At 46.9% G+C, this 16540-nt stretch overlaps 2 protein-coding genes across 2 annotated transcripts; both read right to left on the minus strand.

The window, feature by feature from the left end:
- Nucleotides 1–1828: 1828 nt before the first annotated feature.
- On the minus strand, nucleotides 1829–6435 carry tal2 (T-cell acute lymphocytic leukemia 2). The gene is made up of 2 exons (XM_040196267.2): nucleotides 4166–6435; nucleotides 1829–3124 (listed from the first exon to the last, which is right to left on the minus strand). The coding sequence occupies exon 2, from the start codon at nucleotides 3108–3110 to the stop codon at nucleotides 2772–2774; it is 339 nt and encodes a 112-aa protein (XP_040052201.1). The 5' UTR covers nucleotides 3111–3124; nucleotides 4166–6435; the 3' UTR covers nucleotides 1829–2771.
- On the minus strand, nucleotides 6434–16281 carry shoc1 (shortage in chiasmata 1). Its single transcript, XM_040196266.2, has 28 exons — nucleotides 16169–16281; nucleotides 15722–15811; nucleotides 15493–15622; nucleotides 14983–15073; nucleotides 14722–14903; nucleotides 14480–14642; nucleotides 14277–14382; nucleotides 14052–14193; nucleotides 13850–13954; nucleotides 13484–13613; nucleotides 13200–13294; nucleotides 12848–13075; nucleotides 12174–12614; nucleotides 11196–11408; nucleotides 10906–11100; nucleotides 10726–10809; nucleotides 10412–10593; nucleotides 10259–10331; nucleotides 10116–10185; nucleotides 9812–9987; nucleotides 9614–9719; nucleotides 9152–9263; nucleotides 8853–8974; nucleotides 8684–8771; nucleotides 8353–8484; nucleotides 8080–8229; nucleotides 7164–7896; nucleotides 6434–7032 (listed from the first exon to the last, which is right to left on the minus strand). Exons 2-28 carry the CDS (start codon nucleotides 15803–15805, stop codon nucleotides 6947–6949), a joined length of 4419 nt encoding a protein of 1472 aa, XP_040052200.2. The 5' UTR covers nucleotides 15806–15811; nucleotides 16169–16281; the 3' UTR covers nucleotides 6434–6946.
- Nucleotides 16282–16540: the final 259 nt, after the last annotated feature.

Here is a 16540-nt window from a genome sequence, read left to right on the forward strand (position 1 = left end):
TGGGCGCCTCAGCCGGGAGAGCGAGGGGCTGCCTGCACTGATCTGGCCCATTGTGATAACAGATTCAGACAGTGTGCTAGACGCTGATAAGGAAATGTGCTCTCAATAGACGATTACCCTCGTACACCCGGGAGAGAACAGTCATTCAGGCAAACACACTCGGCGCAGGCAGTGAGAAGCCAACGGATTTGTTATTATTTTCGATGCAGGGTTTCATAATTCTGCTAGAAAATTGAGGTCAGAGTAATGCCGGTGTTGTCATTGGGCATTTTTTCTTTTTTTTTTTTGTAAAGAAGGGCGGATCAGCAAAATGCATTTCGCCGCTCGATAGCAAATACGCCTTCGTATCCAGTTTCAAATGATTTCTGAATAATTGCACGTGAAACAGTTTTAAATGCATTCAAGATACGAAGAAGTAAACACTTTAATATTAGCATAACACATGTGACCAGGAAGTACAGCTGTTAATTACTGCATTCGTTTTTTTTTCAGTTCAACATGGATTTGCACCATTCCCCTGTGAAATTGCACAAGAGGCAAATATTTCCCAAAACGCAGTCGTTTCCACTCTCCCAGTTCAACACGAGTCATTTCACATGTTTGCAGGATGACAAAGAGTCACCTGTCAGTTCCCACAGGCCTCCAGTCAGTATGTCCAGCTGCCCTCTGCTCCGTTTACACACCATTAGCCAGAGTTTAACGGCCGCGGTGAAAGCGCTCAAAAAACCAACGCGCTGTTGACTCTTCAGCTCAGTTAGTTGCAGCCTTTCGCCTGAAAACGGGCCACATTTTCTACAGTGACAATAGGCGATTAGGGGTGTAAATGTCTGACCTCGGTTCGAATGACAAACAAGGAGACGGGTGCAAGCCCAACTGTGGATATTGGAGTTAAAGAGTTGATGAATCCATGAGGCGGTTTGTGGAATAACACAGAAATTATTTTGATGATTTATTAAAAAAAGTTTCTGGTAGCAGCTGCTTCGGTTTTATTTTACTGGAAACAGATTCATTTTTTGTTTTTGTTTTTACCGAAAAGACAAAACAAGTCATTTTTAATCGCAGCTGTATATTTTTTTACTGTTGTCTTATTTGCGATCATCATCAATCGATTAATTAAAAAAAATGATTAATAATAAATCAGTAAGGTTACAGTGTTGATAAATTGGAATTATCGGATTATTGGGAGTTAAATTGTGAATGAGTTGGTGATTTTTATCATTTCCTCGCCTCTACACCACATCACTTATAAATCCAGTGGTGTCAAACACCGCGTGTACCAACAAAGCGATTCTTTCCCCGAGTAAACTCCATCTGCACGTTGGTCGAGCGGCCGGTGTTTGACTGCGGGACGACCTCCGATCCTCGGGGTCACAAGTTAAGCCGTCACTTTCACCGCTCCTCTGGCGGACCCGTGGTCAGCGGCCGGAGAGCAGAGGTCATCTCTGTGTCCACACGGTCATCACAGGACTCGTGGGCAAATGTCTCTGGGCCTTTTGAGCACGAACAAAAGAGGCCAGTTTGATTCAGGCCGCCGTTGCAAACTGACCAAGTGAGAATGTTTCACGAGGATTTGAGTTATGTTTTTGTTTAATTCGGCGTTCCTGGTGCTGATGTTTCCCCCCCCGACACTCCTTTATTTCCTTTCAGCATTTTGGGACGATCACGGCCGTGTACACTGAAATATTATATATATATATATATATATATATATATATATATATATATATATATAATTAGTATGCATGCTCACTGTTTTGAGAGCTTACTTACTTTTTGTCATTTTTTTCAATGTGATCACACTGCAGTTTAAAACAGGCTGAAATGTAAATTATTATCAAATCATTTATTAAATAAATAGTTCAAATAAATAACATACTGTATATTCACAAGCACACCAAAATAACTTACAAAATAGGTACGAGAAGATCATCAGCACACTCTTCACAGTACAATCAATTCAGAATCTTTGGCTATATGACATGCGTATTTTACAAAGACTCAAACACATTGAAATAAGGAGATGATTGTGTGATGAAGCATGAAATTACTGTGAGAGGATTGTCGCTTCTGCTGAAGTTCCTCAGCTCAATCCTAAGAATAAATCTGCGGTCAACCAATACTCAACATTGCTTTGTCAAATTGGCGAGAAACCTCAAAAGTCTTTGACGGAACGTCCTCCTACGGAGACGGATTAGCTTGCTTATTAATGAAAATAAAGGTCAGATTTAGAAAAACCGCATGTCGTTGGTTTAAAAAACGAAAAAAGGAGCCATTGGCTCTTTGGAGACAATTGCATTCGGGAGAATTGTCTGAGCCATTATCTATTCAAATGAAATCTGTTGCTTGGAATGAGCAAATTCCTTAATCCCCTCCGTTTTCCTCATCGCCAAAACACCCCGTCATTGCAAAACCCAATTAGTTCCAGGCTGCCCGGCGACAAGGAATATTAGCATGAAGACATGAAGGGAATATTGTACATCCGGGTTTTAACACATCCATTCCATGCAGAATACAGATTCATTTCCACCCGCAAATCACACATCACCGCCGCGCCGGGAGGCCGCGCCCACGATGTCACCCACGTTCGGGGTCCACAAACAATCACACGACATCGCATCTTTCTGCATACAAACAACGGGCGCCGAGGAAGGACACCTGCAGGTTACTCTAACTCCTCGGGGGGCCCCGGCGGTCCGCTCTGGAGTTTCCTCTTCCTTTTTTTTTTTTTTTTGTTTTGTTTGTTTGTTTGTCCGTTTTCTCCCCCCGCGGCTCTACCAGGCCTCGGAGCCGTCGCAGCTGGAGCCGGGCGACGGGACCTCGGTGTCGCTGGTCAGGGCCCAGCCGTGCGGAGGGGAGTGCAGCTGCTGCATGTTTCCTCGGAGGAAGGTGAGCAGGGCGGCGGGGGAGTGGCCGGCCGGCTGGCCGCTCTGGCTCTCCAGCAGCTGCACCAGGAAGTTGATGTAGCGCATGGCCAGCCGCAGGATCTCGTTCTTGCTCAGCTTCTTCTCCGGAGGGTGGGTGGGGATGAGCTTGCGCAGCTCGGCGAAGGCCGTGTTGACGTTGTGCTGGCGCCAGCGCTCCCTCGTGTTGGTGAACACCTTCCTGGTCATGGCGCCGCGCGGAGCTGTAACGATGGGTCGGATTATCGATCGGCCGTTTGACACAGAGGGAATAATGACAATTTGAAATATGCTTGTGGTAACGTGTCCAAGTTCCAGCTTGTTAAGTGGGGAAGATTTTTCTCTTCTTTCTTATAGATGATAATAATAATAATAATAATAATAATAAGTATCTTTTGGTTTTGAATGCTTTTTTGGCCAAGCCAGACATTCTGAGAAACCACCTTTGGCATGCAAGAATTTATGGAGAGAATTCTTCACTATATATTTAGGGCATTTAAAAACAAAATAGTGAATAAAGAAAATAATGTGCATCTTAATCAAATATCAAATAATCTTAATTCTGAGACGACTGCAAGGAGAAAGAGTCAGTGTATGTCATGAGCAAAAACTGGCCACATGTGTGTGTGTGTGTGTGTTTGATATTTCCTGCAGAGAGGTAAGTAATATGGATAATTGTTCATGAAATTCATAAAAAATTCATCAGATTTTAATCATTTGGTGCTTATTTAAAAAACATAAACGTATACTTTCCCTCTTTTATGTCAGAAATTTACTTAAAAGGTTATTTGGCTTTCACTGTAAAAATGATATTACTCCCCATACAGTATTTAGCCTTAACAAGCAGGATATACACTTATATTAGTTGCTAACACACAATAATGTAATATAGATATATTGATAAATCCTCCTGTTTGCACATACAAGTGAATGGTACAGATAATAAATAAAAAATCTAAAACACGTTTTAACATGAGGCTACATTATAGTGCATTACATGTATTACATGTCGCACAGTGCAGTATATTTCATATTGAATAGGTTAAAGATTAAAGGTTAAAGATTACTATTATCCGATTTTTTTTGAAGAGATTTTCTGGTTACGGTTGAATAAAAACCATATTCAAAATGATCATCCTAAACAATTTGATGTTCCAATTCATGCAAAGTCTGGTCAAATGCACGTCGCCTGGTTTTACACCAGTGCTGATCAACGCACGGCCTGAAGGGGAAAACAAACGCTTCAACGTAACACAACGCCTCACCTGTCTGCGTGTAGAAATGGACAGAAATCTCAGATGCGGAGACGTCCTCTGCAGCCCGTCAAGTGTCCAGGGGTCCGCTGTGGATGTCCACTCAGACGTGTCTTCTCATGCTCGCCGAGAGACCCTTGTGAGCGGAGAGGGAAGCAGAGGGCGGGAGGGAGGGATGGGGTGAGACTGCCGCATGCTCGCATCCCACACTTTATAGCAGGGTGAACCCTATTGTGTGACGTGTGCTGTCGTGGAGCCTCTGTGGCATTGTGTGTGTGTGTGTGTGTGTGTGTGTGTGGTTAATGTTAACTGAGCAGTGATTGTTAACCCCCCCCCCTCCCCCCTTTCTATCACTTCGAACCAATGGAGGTGGATTTATGAGTATATCCTCCATACGTCATCGCTTTAAGTTGTTTTTCATGTCTTTCTGTGCAACGTTTGACAGGATTCCGGACCCCCTTTTTTTTTTTTTTTCTCGACGGCCTTTTAAGTGACTATTCGTTGCTGCTTTTATGATTCATTGCTGGTTTAATCCTCGAAGGTGATAAATACATTCCCATTGAAGGGGAAACTGAGACGTTGTGTGATCCCTCTCTCACTGCTGTGGACACTTGTTCCCTTTCTGTTTGTCGGACATTAGGCATGGACGGCCCACCGTCCGCCGCGCGGCGGAAAGGACCTTGATGTCGCTGCGCGCTGCGCTATTCAACTCGCCCCGATTGGCCCACAAAAGGTAAAAATACCACATGCAGATTGACAGTTGAACAATATGTGTTTTGTAATGACTATGGTAATCTTGTTGAGCCATTCCAAGGGGCCACACATAAATTACAGCCTCCTGACTCACCTCTATCCAACCCCCCCCCCCCAACGCCTCCCACTTTCAACCAGATAACCAAAAAAAAAAAAAAAGTCTAGTTTAACCAATTGTCACTGTTCCTTTTACACCCTTCAAGTGTTGTTTCAAAGACGCAGCCTTCCATAAAAGTCTCTGTGTGGAGTAGGAATTTGCATAATCCGATTAGGGGCCGGGATTAAGCCCCCGGGCCTGGAGAACGGCGCCCATTCATGGGCCCCCGCGCTGCACGTCCATGGGGCTGCACCTGCGGGCCGGCGCTCCGCGGGCTGGAGGTCTGCAGACGCACACTCGCTGTGGGCTCTGACCGCTCAGTTAACTTCCACCACAGCGGCAAAGCCGGGAGCCGTTGCAGCGTCTTCTCTCCGTGCCGCTTGGGTCTGTGGGCAGAATGAGCGTTTACGAGCTGGTGGACTAAACTCCAGCGCGGCATTCGGACGCGCTTGGCGCGCTGCGGGAGACCCGGCGGGATGCTTCATGAAGGCAGTCTCATCAAGTCGGGTGTTTACTGGAATAAAATGTGTGGATGGTTTCAAAGTTGTCGCTGCGACAGAATAACGGGTTCGGTCTTAATTCCCCCTCCTTCCGCAGGGGCCCGTTTTGGGGTTTTATTTAGGAGGAGAGGAAACACACAGGTGACAGTTAACTGCTGCCTGTGATTAAAGATAACCACAGCTGTGTGACCTTTACAGCCGCAGTCGGCGCAGAATCCAAACCTAAAGGACGGCTTCGGTTTAAACAGCCTGTTAATTCCCACAACATCTCCCCTGTACCCATTCAGGTCGGGGCTGTAAGGATAGTCAGAGGGCAATTACTCCGCCATTACTGCTGCTGTTTACCGAGCCTTCGCACAGGGGGGGGGACTCCTCTGGCCATCCCGCCCCACGCCCCTTTGTCCCAGCGCCGTTAAGAAAACAAAAAAACAATCCATTTAGTTAGCGTCTTTTGTTTGTCCACTGCTTGTTCGAAGGCAGAGGCCAGGGTGAGGAAGAGGGAGAGAGGGAGAGAGAGATGTGAGAAAAAAGGCCCCCAAAAAACCTGGCGGGTTATTGATGGTGGCCAGCCAGTGCTGGATGCGGCTGTCCAGAGGCAGGGAGGCCTGGAGTCGATGTCCCTCGGGGGTCGTCTTTGTCTGGGGATCGTTCCTCGGGGAACCGGCTTCACTCTGCTGGCTCGTGAAGATAAGCACTCTCTCCACATGCTGAGAGACGATGATAAGGGGATTGCTTCACTAAATGAAAAAAAAAAAGAGAAGAGAAGGAAAATGGCCCGACCATTGGAGCTGCTGAAATGAGAGGCGTTATCAGTTTTGCTGGCAAAGACCCTCGATCCCACTCCTCCAACCATAAATCCCAATTTGTTTTTCACTACTGAGCACAGTGTGTGTGTGGGGGAAAACCTAAATAAGCACGGTTGTGATCTTATTTTGTGAAAACAAAAATGGCGAACGACGCCCTTTTTTATTGCTTACAAGCAGCATATAAACATGTAATGAACAGTAAGTAAAATATCAGTTGGAGGCTGTTTCAATTGTTTATACATGTGCAGTATTTTTAAAAATTCTACCCGTGTGATGTATTTTATAATATTTAATATAATATTTTGTTATATTTGCGTTAATTATCTGTTTATACACCAGAATCCTAAATGCTTAACAATAAAAGACATTTAAATGATGTCTAAAATTTTAAACTAGTGTTGTAGGTTTGATTAAATAAATCACATATAACATTTATGGGGCAAAATTCAAGCATAAAGTCTCAGAACGACTAACATAATAAGTACTATAACAAAAACTAAGCTCGCACGAGAAACGGTTCTGCAGACTAACCATGCAGAATAATACGTATAACATGAATAAAAAGCTTGAATAATACTTGAATCTAACAAATCTTTCTTTTCTATGCAGACCAGCCTCCGCTACAAAGCATTGGTGCCTAAAATAATTTCAGCCTCGTCTGTCCATCACATCTGCCGGGCACAATCTCATAGCGAATCCTCCGCTTCTTCAGCGGTGTCAACGCTGCAAAACAAACAAGAGAAAATATTTCAATTACTCCAATAAAAACAAAAAAAAGACAACCATCTAAATACAGTGCAAATCTCCTCATTTTTCAAAATATCAGCTTTCATTTCAGCCGGCGGTTCCCTCACCTGTTCCATCCAAACCGGCCGCCTCGCCGCTCCTCTTCCTCTCTCGTCCCATCCAGCATTTGGAGCCGTAGTTAGCCGAAGCCGCCGCCTCCCCGCTACTCGCCAGGCGCTCGCCGCAGTTTGGGCCCAGCCCCCACAGCGCGACCCGGGTCGGAGGGCTCAGACCGCAGGAAACGGGGTGGCCGTCCGGACGCCGGAGGTCACCGAAGACCTGGGAGGAAGCGTAGCTCCGACCGCCGCGATCGTACGTGGGGTTCTGCTCGAAAGGCCCGCAGACATCTGACGGAGCTCTCTGGGTCCACTCGCCGCCGGCTCTCGCCACGACTCTCCCCGCCGCTCCCGCTTTGCCGCGCCAGCCGGAAAACGGCGCCTGCTCTCTCCACGGGTCGCTGGCGGTCCAGCTGCTCTGGACGGGAACAACCGGGACGCCGAAGGAGGAACTCAGGTCGAGTCTGAAGGCCGGGTCGCCCGCCCGCATCGTCGGGTCCGGGTCACTGAAGCTGTGATCGCCTCTGAACAGGACGCCGGTGTCGTGGTCACTACTGAATAGTTCTGGATGGGGGCTGACGGGGGCCTCTCGCCGGGGGTCAGAGTTCACAAACTCTGGGCCAGCGGTGGGGGTCCAGGGGCTGCAGAGGGGGCCGTGGGTCTGTTGGTTTGTCTCGGTGAAGCCTGTCAGAAACTCGGGCTGGTTCGCGGTCCCGGTGTACAGCGAGGTGGTGTCACTAAACAGCTGAGAGAGCAGAGGGGGGGTACGGGGGGGGGCTCCTCAGTACTGATCCGTCACCAAAGGGGTTGAGTCACTTGACATCATGCAAATGACATTTAATGTATAAACCGTTGTATTGTATATAAAAAGACTTGTTTTAAATGCATACACATAAATAACTTGAGGAGCGATTAGGTCTCCGTTCACCTTGAGGACTTTATGCGGCACCTCGGGGAGCAGCTCCATCAGCTGGGACAGAGAGGCCCCCAGGAGCCACTGGACCGACGGCGCTCTCCTCAGCATCAGCTGACCGACCAGAGGGTTGATACACGGGAACTGAACCAGGCGCCTTTCCTCCTGGAGGGAAGCAAAATGAAGTAGTGTCAAACCCTAAAAACCAAACAAGCCCCGTCCATTCAGCATTTTACCCCTAAACTGAATACGGGAGGACTTATTGCAGCTTCCTCGGGAACCGGCCACCTCTGAAGGAATCACAGTCAGCCAGTCTCTGTCCAGGTAGGTGCGAGGGTCCTTCTCCCCGGCCATCAGGCTGTGGAAGCAGATCTGGCTGATCCATTTGGCCATTTCAGTCACCTCAGATACAATCAGCACCTGACAAACGGAGCAGCCGACCCCGCGGACGACACAGTTATCATGCCAGCTCATTCCAATTCAAAACTAATCAGTGAAGTGAACAACTTAGCAAACGACGAGTGTTTTTTTGCACTTCCCATATCTTCAATATGATGGCTTTGAGGTTTTTTTGAAAGCAAGGGAGGGAAGACAAATATTGTGTTTTTTTTTGTTCTACCTTGACGTCTAGATCCTCAGTCTTCATGCTGAACAGCACCAGAGACGAATAAACTAACACCAAGTTGCTGAAGGCTTCGGTGGAAAACCTGTCATCACAAGAACAGACAGAATCAGTGTGTGTGTGTGTGTGTGCGTCTGTGTGTGTGCGTGTGTGTTTGTACGCTGACCCTCCTCCGTGGTTCTCTCTGCAGTGCAGGATGAGCCAACAGTAGTTGTATTGCAGAGAGAGAGCGGTCAGCCTCATCACTACTCTCTCACTGGCTCGCTCCTGGCACAATTCCTCCTCCTCCTACACACACACACACACACAAGCACGCACACACAGAGTTGCAGAAACAGTTTGTTGTTGATGTCAGGACACCTTTCCATGCAGTAACCGACGAGCTCAGCAGAGGGAGAGAAAACATCCCTAATTGATGTGAGTGTTGGGAGAGTTGGAGGAGGCAGCCGGTATCTCTCCCGGTACCTGGATGATGATGGCGGTGCTTTCATCCACGGTGATCACAGCGTAGTGATGAGTCCCTCCGAGCATCTGCAGGGACGGGCTGTGGCTCCTCTCCAGCACCGTCATATCAAACCTTTAACATGAACATATTTAGGGACTACTTTCCCCACATGCTGTTCAGATGATAGCGGCTCTTCACTCGGTAGAAACATTGTATTTAAGAACCTGTCTGTAGAAGAGAGGTTCCCTAAAAATGTCTGGAGCTAAGAGATTGTATTATAACCAGCAAACCTAAAACGACCGGTTTTGGGATCACTTGAGAATGAATCAGCAGTTGCTGCGAGAATTTACTTTAAACTTAACTTTTTAAAGCCTTTTGCCTGATTGAATGATTTATTCTCTGGTTCCAGCCACTCAGATGTGATGATTCGTTGCTTTTGTACTTGTACCACTGCAGACGTCTGTTGACGGAAAACCATTTACCCGGATTCCAGAGTCTGCAGCAGCAGGGGGCAGTCGAGAAGCCCCTCTGTGACCAACAGCACATATGGCACGTCGTCCTCCAGGAGCCTCCAGGCTTTCGGCTTATCTTTTGGAAACAATCGCACAAGGTTTAGGACACGGAGGTCACGCGTTACCGCACAACAAGCGCGAATAATACGCGCGTGGCGGCTGGCTGACCAGGCTCGGCGATGACAGTGTGGAAGACGAGGTGACCGATGCTCCTCTCTCTGCAGACCGCGGCCCACGGCGACTGACCCGGGTGGTCGTACTCCACCACCACGGAGAAGCTGCTCCAGGGGAAGTCGGGCCCGACGTGCTGCTCGTACACCACCACGCACACACTGTCGCACGCGCTGCCGGGGCGGGACGGCGGGGGGGAAAGAACAACACTCTCACCAAAAGGATTTATTGATTTATCTGTTATGTGCTGAAATATGCGGGCGAATGATGCAGCAAATACATAAATACTGATGGTTTCTACCTGCTAACCACACTGGCGCCATTCAGTTTTCTCTTGTTCTCCTCAGGACGAACGGCTGTTACAGCAGCACCTGAAACAAAAAGAACGTGCTCGGTTGGCAGTGGAAGGGCTGATATGTGAGCAGGGATGAAGGGGTTACTCACCGGCCACGTGGCTCAGGCTGCTGATGATTAAAGATCTGATGTGGTCAGAGTCGACGGATATTATGACCAGCATCTACGAAAAGACAAAGGAGGCAGGATCATAGCGGTTTGTCTTTGAATAAACGCGGCTCCGTCGGTGCGGGTGAAACTGACTTTCTCCACGGCGTTCTGCCCTGTCCTGCGGTGCAGCCATTCGGCCAGCAGCTTCTGCAGCTCCAGCAGTTTGAGGTTGGACTCCTGGTTCTGCTGACTGAGGTAGAGGATGATCCGCAGCCTCTTCAGCAGCTGCTCCAGACTCTGCTCCGCACGCGCCTCAGCGGCCTTGGTCAGGTACTCTTCAGTGCATAAGGAGAACGTCACTTAAAGATCTGACGTGGGCTTTCTCCCTGGGTCTAAGTCTAGTTATAACGACAGTCAAATCTGAACATCTATAAAACCTCACGCATGGTGTCCGGAGTTATACTGACCCAGTGCAGCGCCGAGGTCACACTTCAGCAGCATCTCCTTGAACGTCACCAGCACGTGAATCAGAGCCGCCTGTTTGAACAGCTCTTCAACACACACACAAGGAACAGCACGCTAATGCAAAGCTACCAGACAAAAGCAACATGCTTGTGTTCCTGCGTTAGGACAGAAGTGTCTTGTACCTCCGAGCAGCTCTGTGCTTTGCGCGCGCGTCCCGCGGAGCGCCCGCTCCTGCTGCTTGAGGAGGAAGTGCGTTTGGTCCGGGGTCAGGCAGCTGAAGTCTCCTCGCGCGGCGAAGTTGAGCCCCAGCTGCCCGGCGGAGCTCAAGCGAGGCTGAGCGAAGGCCAGCAGCTCGCCGTGGGCGCGCTGCTGGCTGACTGTAAGGGAGCGAGAGCCTCAGGGGACCAAGTCACAGACTTCAAACACTTTAGGAACAATCATATTTATGTCTTTTCTCCATTTGGTATCGTACCCGTAGCTCGGACTTCTACCACTCTGCTGTCCTGTCCGTTCTGATGGATGGACCGACTGATTTGTCCCGTCTGATCAGCCGCATTCTGCTCTCTGGTAGCATTAGCTGACACGGCGCTGCTCATATACGTCGGCCTCTGATCTGATCTTTGAATCTGCGCCGTGGGAGGCTGATGATGCTCCGATGGTGTTTTTTGCTGCTCGACGTTTGGTGCTGATGAAAAAGACGAGATGACATAACAGTGTGTAAACAGACACTACTCTATGAGCAGTGTCTCAGTATGTGCACATTAAAAAAGCCATGTTAAGGTGACAGTAGTGATTTAGTGATGAAACTACCAGTCTAATAATCAAATAAGAAATGTACTTTTAGAAAACTAGAGCTGGAGATTTAACCTTCAATTGCTACAAATAATCAATTATCAAAAGGGGTTTGAATCATTTGATCTTTTTTGATTGTTTAATCGATCAATCAACTGATCATTCATGGTATGTGTGTTATTAATTATTTTGTACAGAAATAACAATAAAAGGATAAACATAAATTGCATTATGTAGCTTTGTGAATACAGAATAAAAATAAAATGTGTGACTATTCTTGTCTGCAGCAATAATAATAATTCTTGTCTTGACCACCAGATGGAGCCAAAGTTTAAAGCAAAATGAACTCCTTCATAGAGTAACCATTCTGTAATGGTAATAGTAGTAGAAATACTTATATTTTACCTAAAAAACATAAAATAAATGCATATATTTATGCAGGTTACGAAATGAACGTATACAAGAAAAGTTTTTGTGTCAAATTTAACTCGTAATTTATCATTTATTGTGTGTCAGGCATAAACACCAAAAACACAAGTTATCAGAAGAAATGTGTATAAAAGTAGGACTGCAAGAACATAAAAGCGTTGATGAAAATCAACAATTAATAAATGCATAATGTAAACAATCTAAACCACCCTGGCGTGTCACCCAGTACCGGAAGTCGAGGTCTCAGGTGCTTCAGTCAGCCGAGCCACCTGCTGAGATCTCAGCATCATGAAGGAGGCCAGAGGGTCCAGGGTCTCCTCCAGTGGACGTTTCGTACCCGGCAGCCATCTCTGACATTCTCCGCTGGACGCCGCGTCATAGTCGTGTCGGCCCGCGCTTCTGTCGCTCTTACGGGCAGAAAACACGCCCGCACCTTCTAAAGACCTCCCGCTGGGACCCTCATCTCTGGAGCTGGTGGCGGCATCGACTTGAGGAAACGTTGAGGGTTTCACTTCCTTGTTGCTTGTGATGACCGCGTGCACCGGGGAGGCGGCGCGAGCCCCATCGGCAGCGGGTTGGTTTTGGGGCCGGATGTCGCCGGCAGTAGTTTCAACATGAAAAGCACCGGCGTCACATTCCCTCGAGTCAGGTGACATCGGGGCCGAGGTGCCTGAAACCAAAGGAGACGAGATGATCTGTGAGAAACCTGCAGCAACAACCTCAAACTTCATCGAATCATCGAAGACAATCCACGTCTAAAATTATGTTTTTTCTGACCCTCAGTCCAAAACTTTACTCCCGTATGAATGTTTATCGACTGATTAATTCAGTGAATTGTTTGTTTCATCACAATTGTCTATAAAACCAACAGGCCGCGATAGGAACACGGAGCGGCCCGCTCACCGTCCTCGTGCTCGGGGTGCAGCTTCGTAAAGTCCTCCATCTCTTCCTCTGTGGTGGGGGGGCGGTCGGGGCTCGTGCTCTCTGTGAAGTCTCCGACGCTGCACAAATGCACCGACGGGGCTCCAACCTCCATCTCCCGCAGTCCGGAGCTTCGATCCTCTGACTTCATGGCTTTCCAGGCTTCAGACAGCGGCTGCAGGTCGACCGCTGGTTCGTTTGTTTTGGGCTCTGTGAGGAAAATACAGCAGATTAAACTGATCGAAGTGGCGTTTGGCGTCGTTTTTCTCCGACTCAGCATTCTAAACTGCTGCGGGCTTCTTTAACTGCAGCTGTGCGGAAACCGAGCGCTTACCTGCGAACAGGAAGCCCACCACGAAGGTCGGGTGCTTCTCCGCCTTCCAGAGGGCCGTCTCCATCTCTCCCTGAGCTCTGGCTGACACCAAAGACCTACGCGGCCACCATCGACAATGAGCTTTTCTACGCTCCCTCTATTCTACCTCACACAGGAACTCACTGCAGCGACTTCTAACCCAGCAGCATACAAGCTTTTCTTCTCTTGAGTCTGTTAAATGTTGAGCGCCTCACAGGGAAATGAACTAAACCTAGTCAGAACAAAGAAGCAGCTTCCTCGCTCACCCGGCGCCGGTCACTGACACCGCCTCCCTCTGAAGGTCGTCCAAGGACGGGCGCATTCGGGTCGGACTTGTCTTGAGACTCGGCGTCAAGGTCACGTCCAGCTCCATTTCAGTTGGAAGCATCACACGTCCTTTGAGGGAGATTGAGTTGGGTTTTTTGCACATTAGTTATCTTTATTTAGTGTTTCTATTCTAGGCATGAACTTTAATGAAACAGAGGGAAGCAGCTGTTGAATTGCAGCCATACTTCCATCCTTTAAGTAACTTTTGAGTAAAATGTTGAATGCAGGACAATATTCCAGCATGTGGTTTTGCTACTTATATTAAATAACAGGTTACTGTTGTGTTTTCTCTCTGTGACTTTTACCCGCCGGCTCCATCAAGTCTCCCTTCGTGTGGCCTTTCTCGTCGGGCTCCTCCGCTGCTTCATAGGGGGAAACGTCAACTGACGTGGATCCATCGGAGAGGAAAGCTGAGAGGAAAGAAATGTGAATCCAGTACACAAGCTTACTTTTCTGTGCCGCTGTGCATTTTTATGTTTGCTAATTAACTTATATATTGTTAATTACCTTTATGAAGCAGATCCAGGACTGGAAGTTGCTCTTCCAGCTGCTCGGGAGCAGCAATAACTGGACCACAAATGCTGGAAAAGGCGGTGCAGTTTTCATGGCTCAGACTCAGCGTGTCCACTAGAACAGGCAGTAAAAGAGACTTCCCGGAACAAAAAAAAAAAACTTTTTAAGTCATCTTCAAACAGAAGAAACAAACCCCTCCGAATTTTTGTTTGTAATCACCTCTCCTTTCATCAATGGCTCTTTACCAAACTCCTCGTGAACGTTTGGACACGTCCGAAGGTCCATGGTGAGCTCATCAGCAGGTCTTTCAAAAGATGCACAGCGTCTAAAAAGCAGAAGGGGAAAGTTTTACCTTGAAACACAGTATTTCTACACTGGTATTTGTATCAATGTATCAAGAGTTGAAGGAAAAACATACACACCTGAATATGGCGTCCTCAGAGATGGTGTCTCCCGTTGAGCTCAGCAGGGGGTCGGCCACAGGAAGCGTCCTCAGCCGGGACAGTTTAGCTCTCAGCGTGGGTAAATGTCTCCTGAAGTGTGGCAGGTAATCGGCAACCAGGAGCTCTTCTCGCAGGAGGAGATCTTTGACAGACGCAAAACTTATATTTGGTGAGGATCAATGACACAGATATTCTAAAAAAGTATAGGAATATTGACTTACCTTTGTGTGCATCTCCAGGTGTCATCTGGTCAGTTGTCAACTTCAAAAATGATTCCTGACACGGATTGTCGATGCGCGTCTCTTTTAAGAAGCAGACGCACTCATGCTGGTCTAGATCCTTCCGTGAGTCGGCATCAGAGCTCGCTATCGCCTCCACGTCCTCGTTTGCCTCACTCAGAAACCTGAAACATGAACGCAAATCACGACCAGTACAATAAAACCTACTGTGAGTAAAATGAAAAGCATTGAGCGGTTTTGAACCTTTCTGGTGAAACGTCTGCTTGGCTTTTCTCTCCCAGGTCATCGAGCACAGAGCCACTGACAAACAGTTTGCAGGTCGAGATCACCTTTCCTGTGACAAGTCAAAGAGAAGGTTGCGCTTGTCTCATTTAGGGGCGTCAGACACCGGCAAGTATTTATTTTCTACGCTGTCTCAGTTCCACGTTTGATTCAATTGGATTAAATCGGGTTGGATTGGCTGGATTCTGTAACGTTAGACACGGTTAGAATGCTCGAACACCATTTGAATATTTAATTTCCGCTCCATGTGTTAAGACGATCACACTGATAACGTAAAAAAATAAAGTTGTTCTGTTTACTACAGGGTTGCTGGAGTTTTACTTCTTAAAAAGATCTTAATGCATTATTTTAATTTAAATGTTGTGTAATTAAGGGATCCCTGTGTGCATGAATCAAACGTATTAGAGTGCCTTGAACTACACATCTGACGCAGAATACATGAACATGCACGAAGCAGCCGGCGTTGTGTACCTCTGATCCACGGGGTCCTGTAGGGGCCTTCGGGTAAGTGGCCCCTGTGCGGGTACCGGTCACTGGTCCCAGTGAGGTACGGGGCCGGCAGCGCCAGTAAGTTCATCATCACTTTCAGACTGGTGCTGGTCTGAAATAAAAGGGAAAAAAGAGGAACACAGGGCAGCGTTTTGGGGTTTAATGGGAGCTTTGTGATGTAAGTTAAATTTTAAACGGCCGTTAAACTCACCTCGAAAACATAGTCGAGAGCTTTAAATCTGATTGGAGGGAAAGTTTGAGTCGGAGAACCGCTTTCGTTTTCCGGCGTCATCATGAAGAACTGCAATTATGTTTCATGAAACAATAAAGCCTCACTAAAACACATTAAGCAGATCCCTCTTAACTGGAGACTTACGTTTTTATTTTAATTCTAAACATTAACGCTTCTGTCAGATAATAATTCTTGTGACGTTAGCTTTCTTTACCTGAAGTTAGCTTAGCATCTCATCCAAGTTAACTTAATGTTAGCTAACGGTCAGTCAAGCTAGCAGAGTTAGCATTAGCATTTATTTAGCGTAACATTGTCTAACTTAGCTAACTTCAACATTTGATTTTTTGATAAATATTATACTTTAACAGCACAACGTCAACAAGTGAAACAGAATAATCAGGCTTTGTATTTCATTACCAAACGTACATGCTGTTAATAATAGAGCGCGTTCTTTTTCGGTTCTTTGACAGGCGAAGTCTCTCAGCCAAAGATCGTTTATTGCGGATGACGCTCTTCACGAAGCGGTTCCTGTTATTACTGTTTTGTTTTAGTTCATTAAGGAACAAAGATCCCTCCACTGATCCTACCAACCGCACTAACTGACCTCATTTGGATTATTTTGAAAATCAAAAGTCATTTAGCTGACGCTTTGGTCCAAAGCGACTTGGCATTTCAATCATAAGGATACAAACTCATTTTAAAAAATAGAAAAGTAATCAAAAAGTGTAAATATTCCTAAAAATATTCTAGGCCATTGAATGACCGCATGCAATAATATATACATACGTTGGTTTATGA

This window comes from Gasterosteus aculeatus, chromosome 13 (genome assembly GCF_964276395.1).
Source record: "Gasterosteus aculeatus chromosome 13, fGasAcu3.hap1.1, whole genome shotgun sequence".
Lineage (NCBI taxonomy): Eukaryota > Metazoa > Chordata > Actinopteri > Perciformes > Gasterosteidae > Gasterosteus > Gasterosteus aculeatus.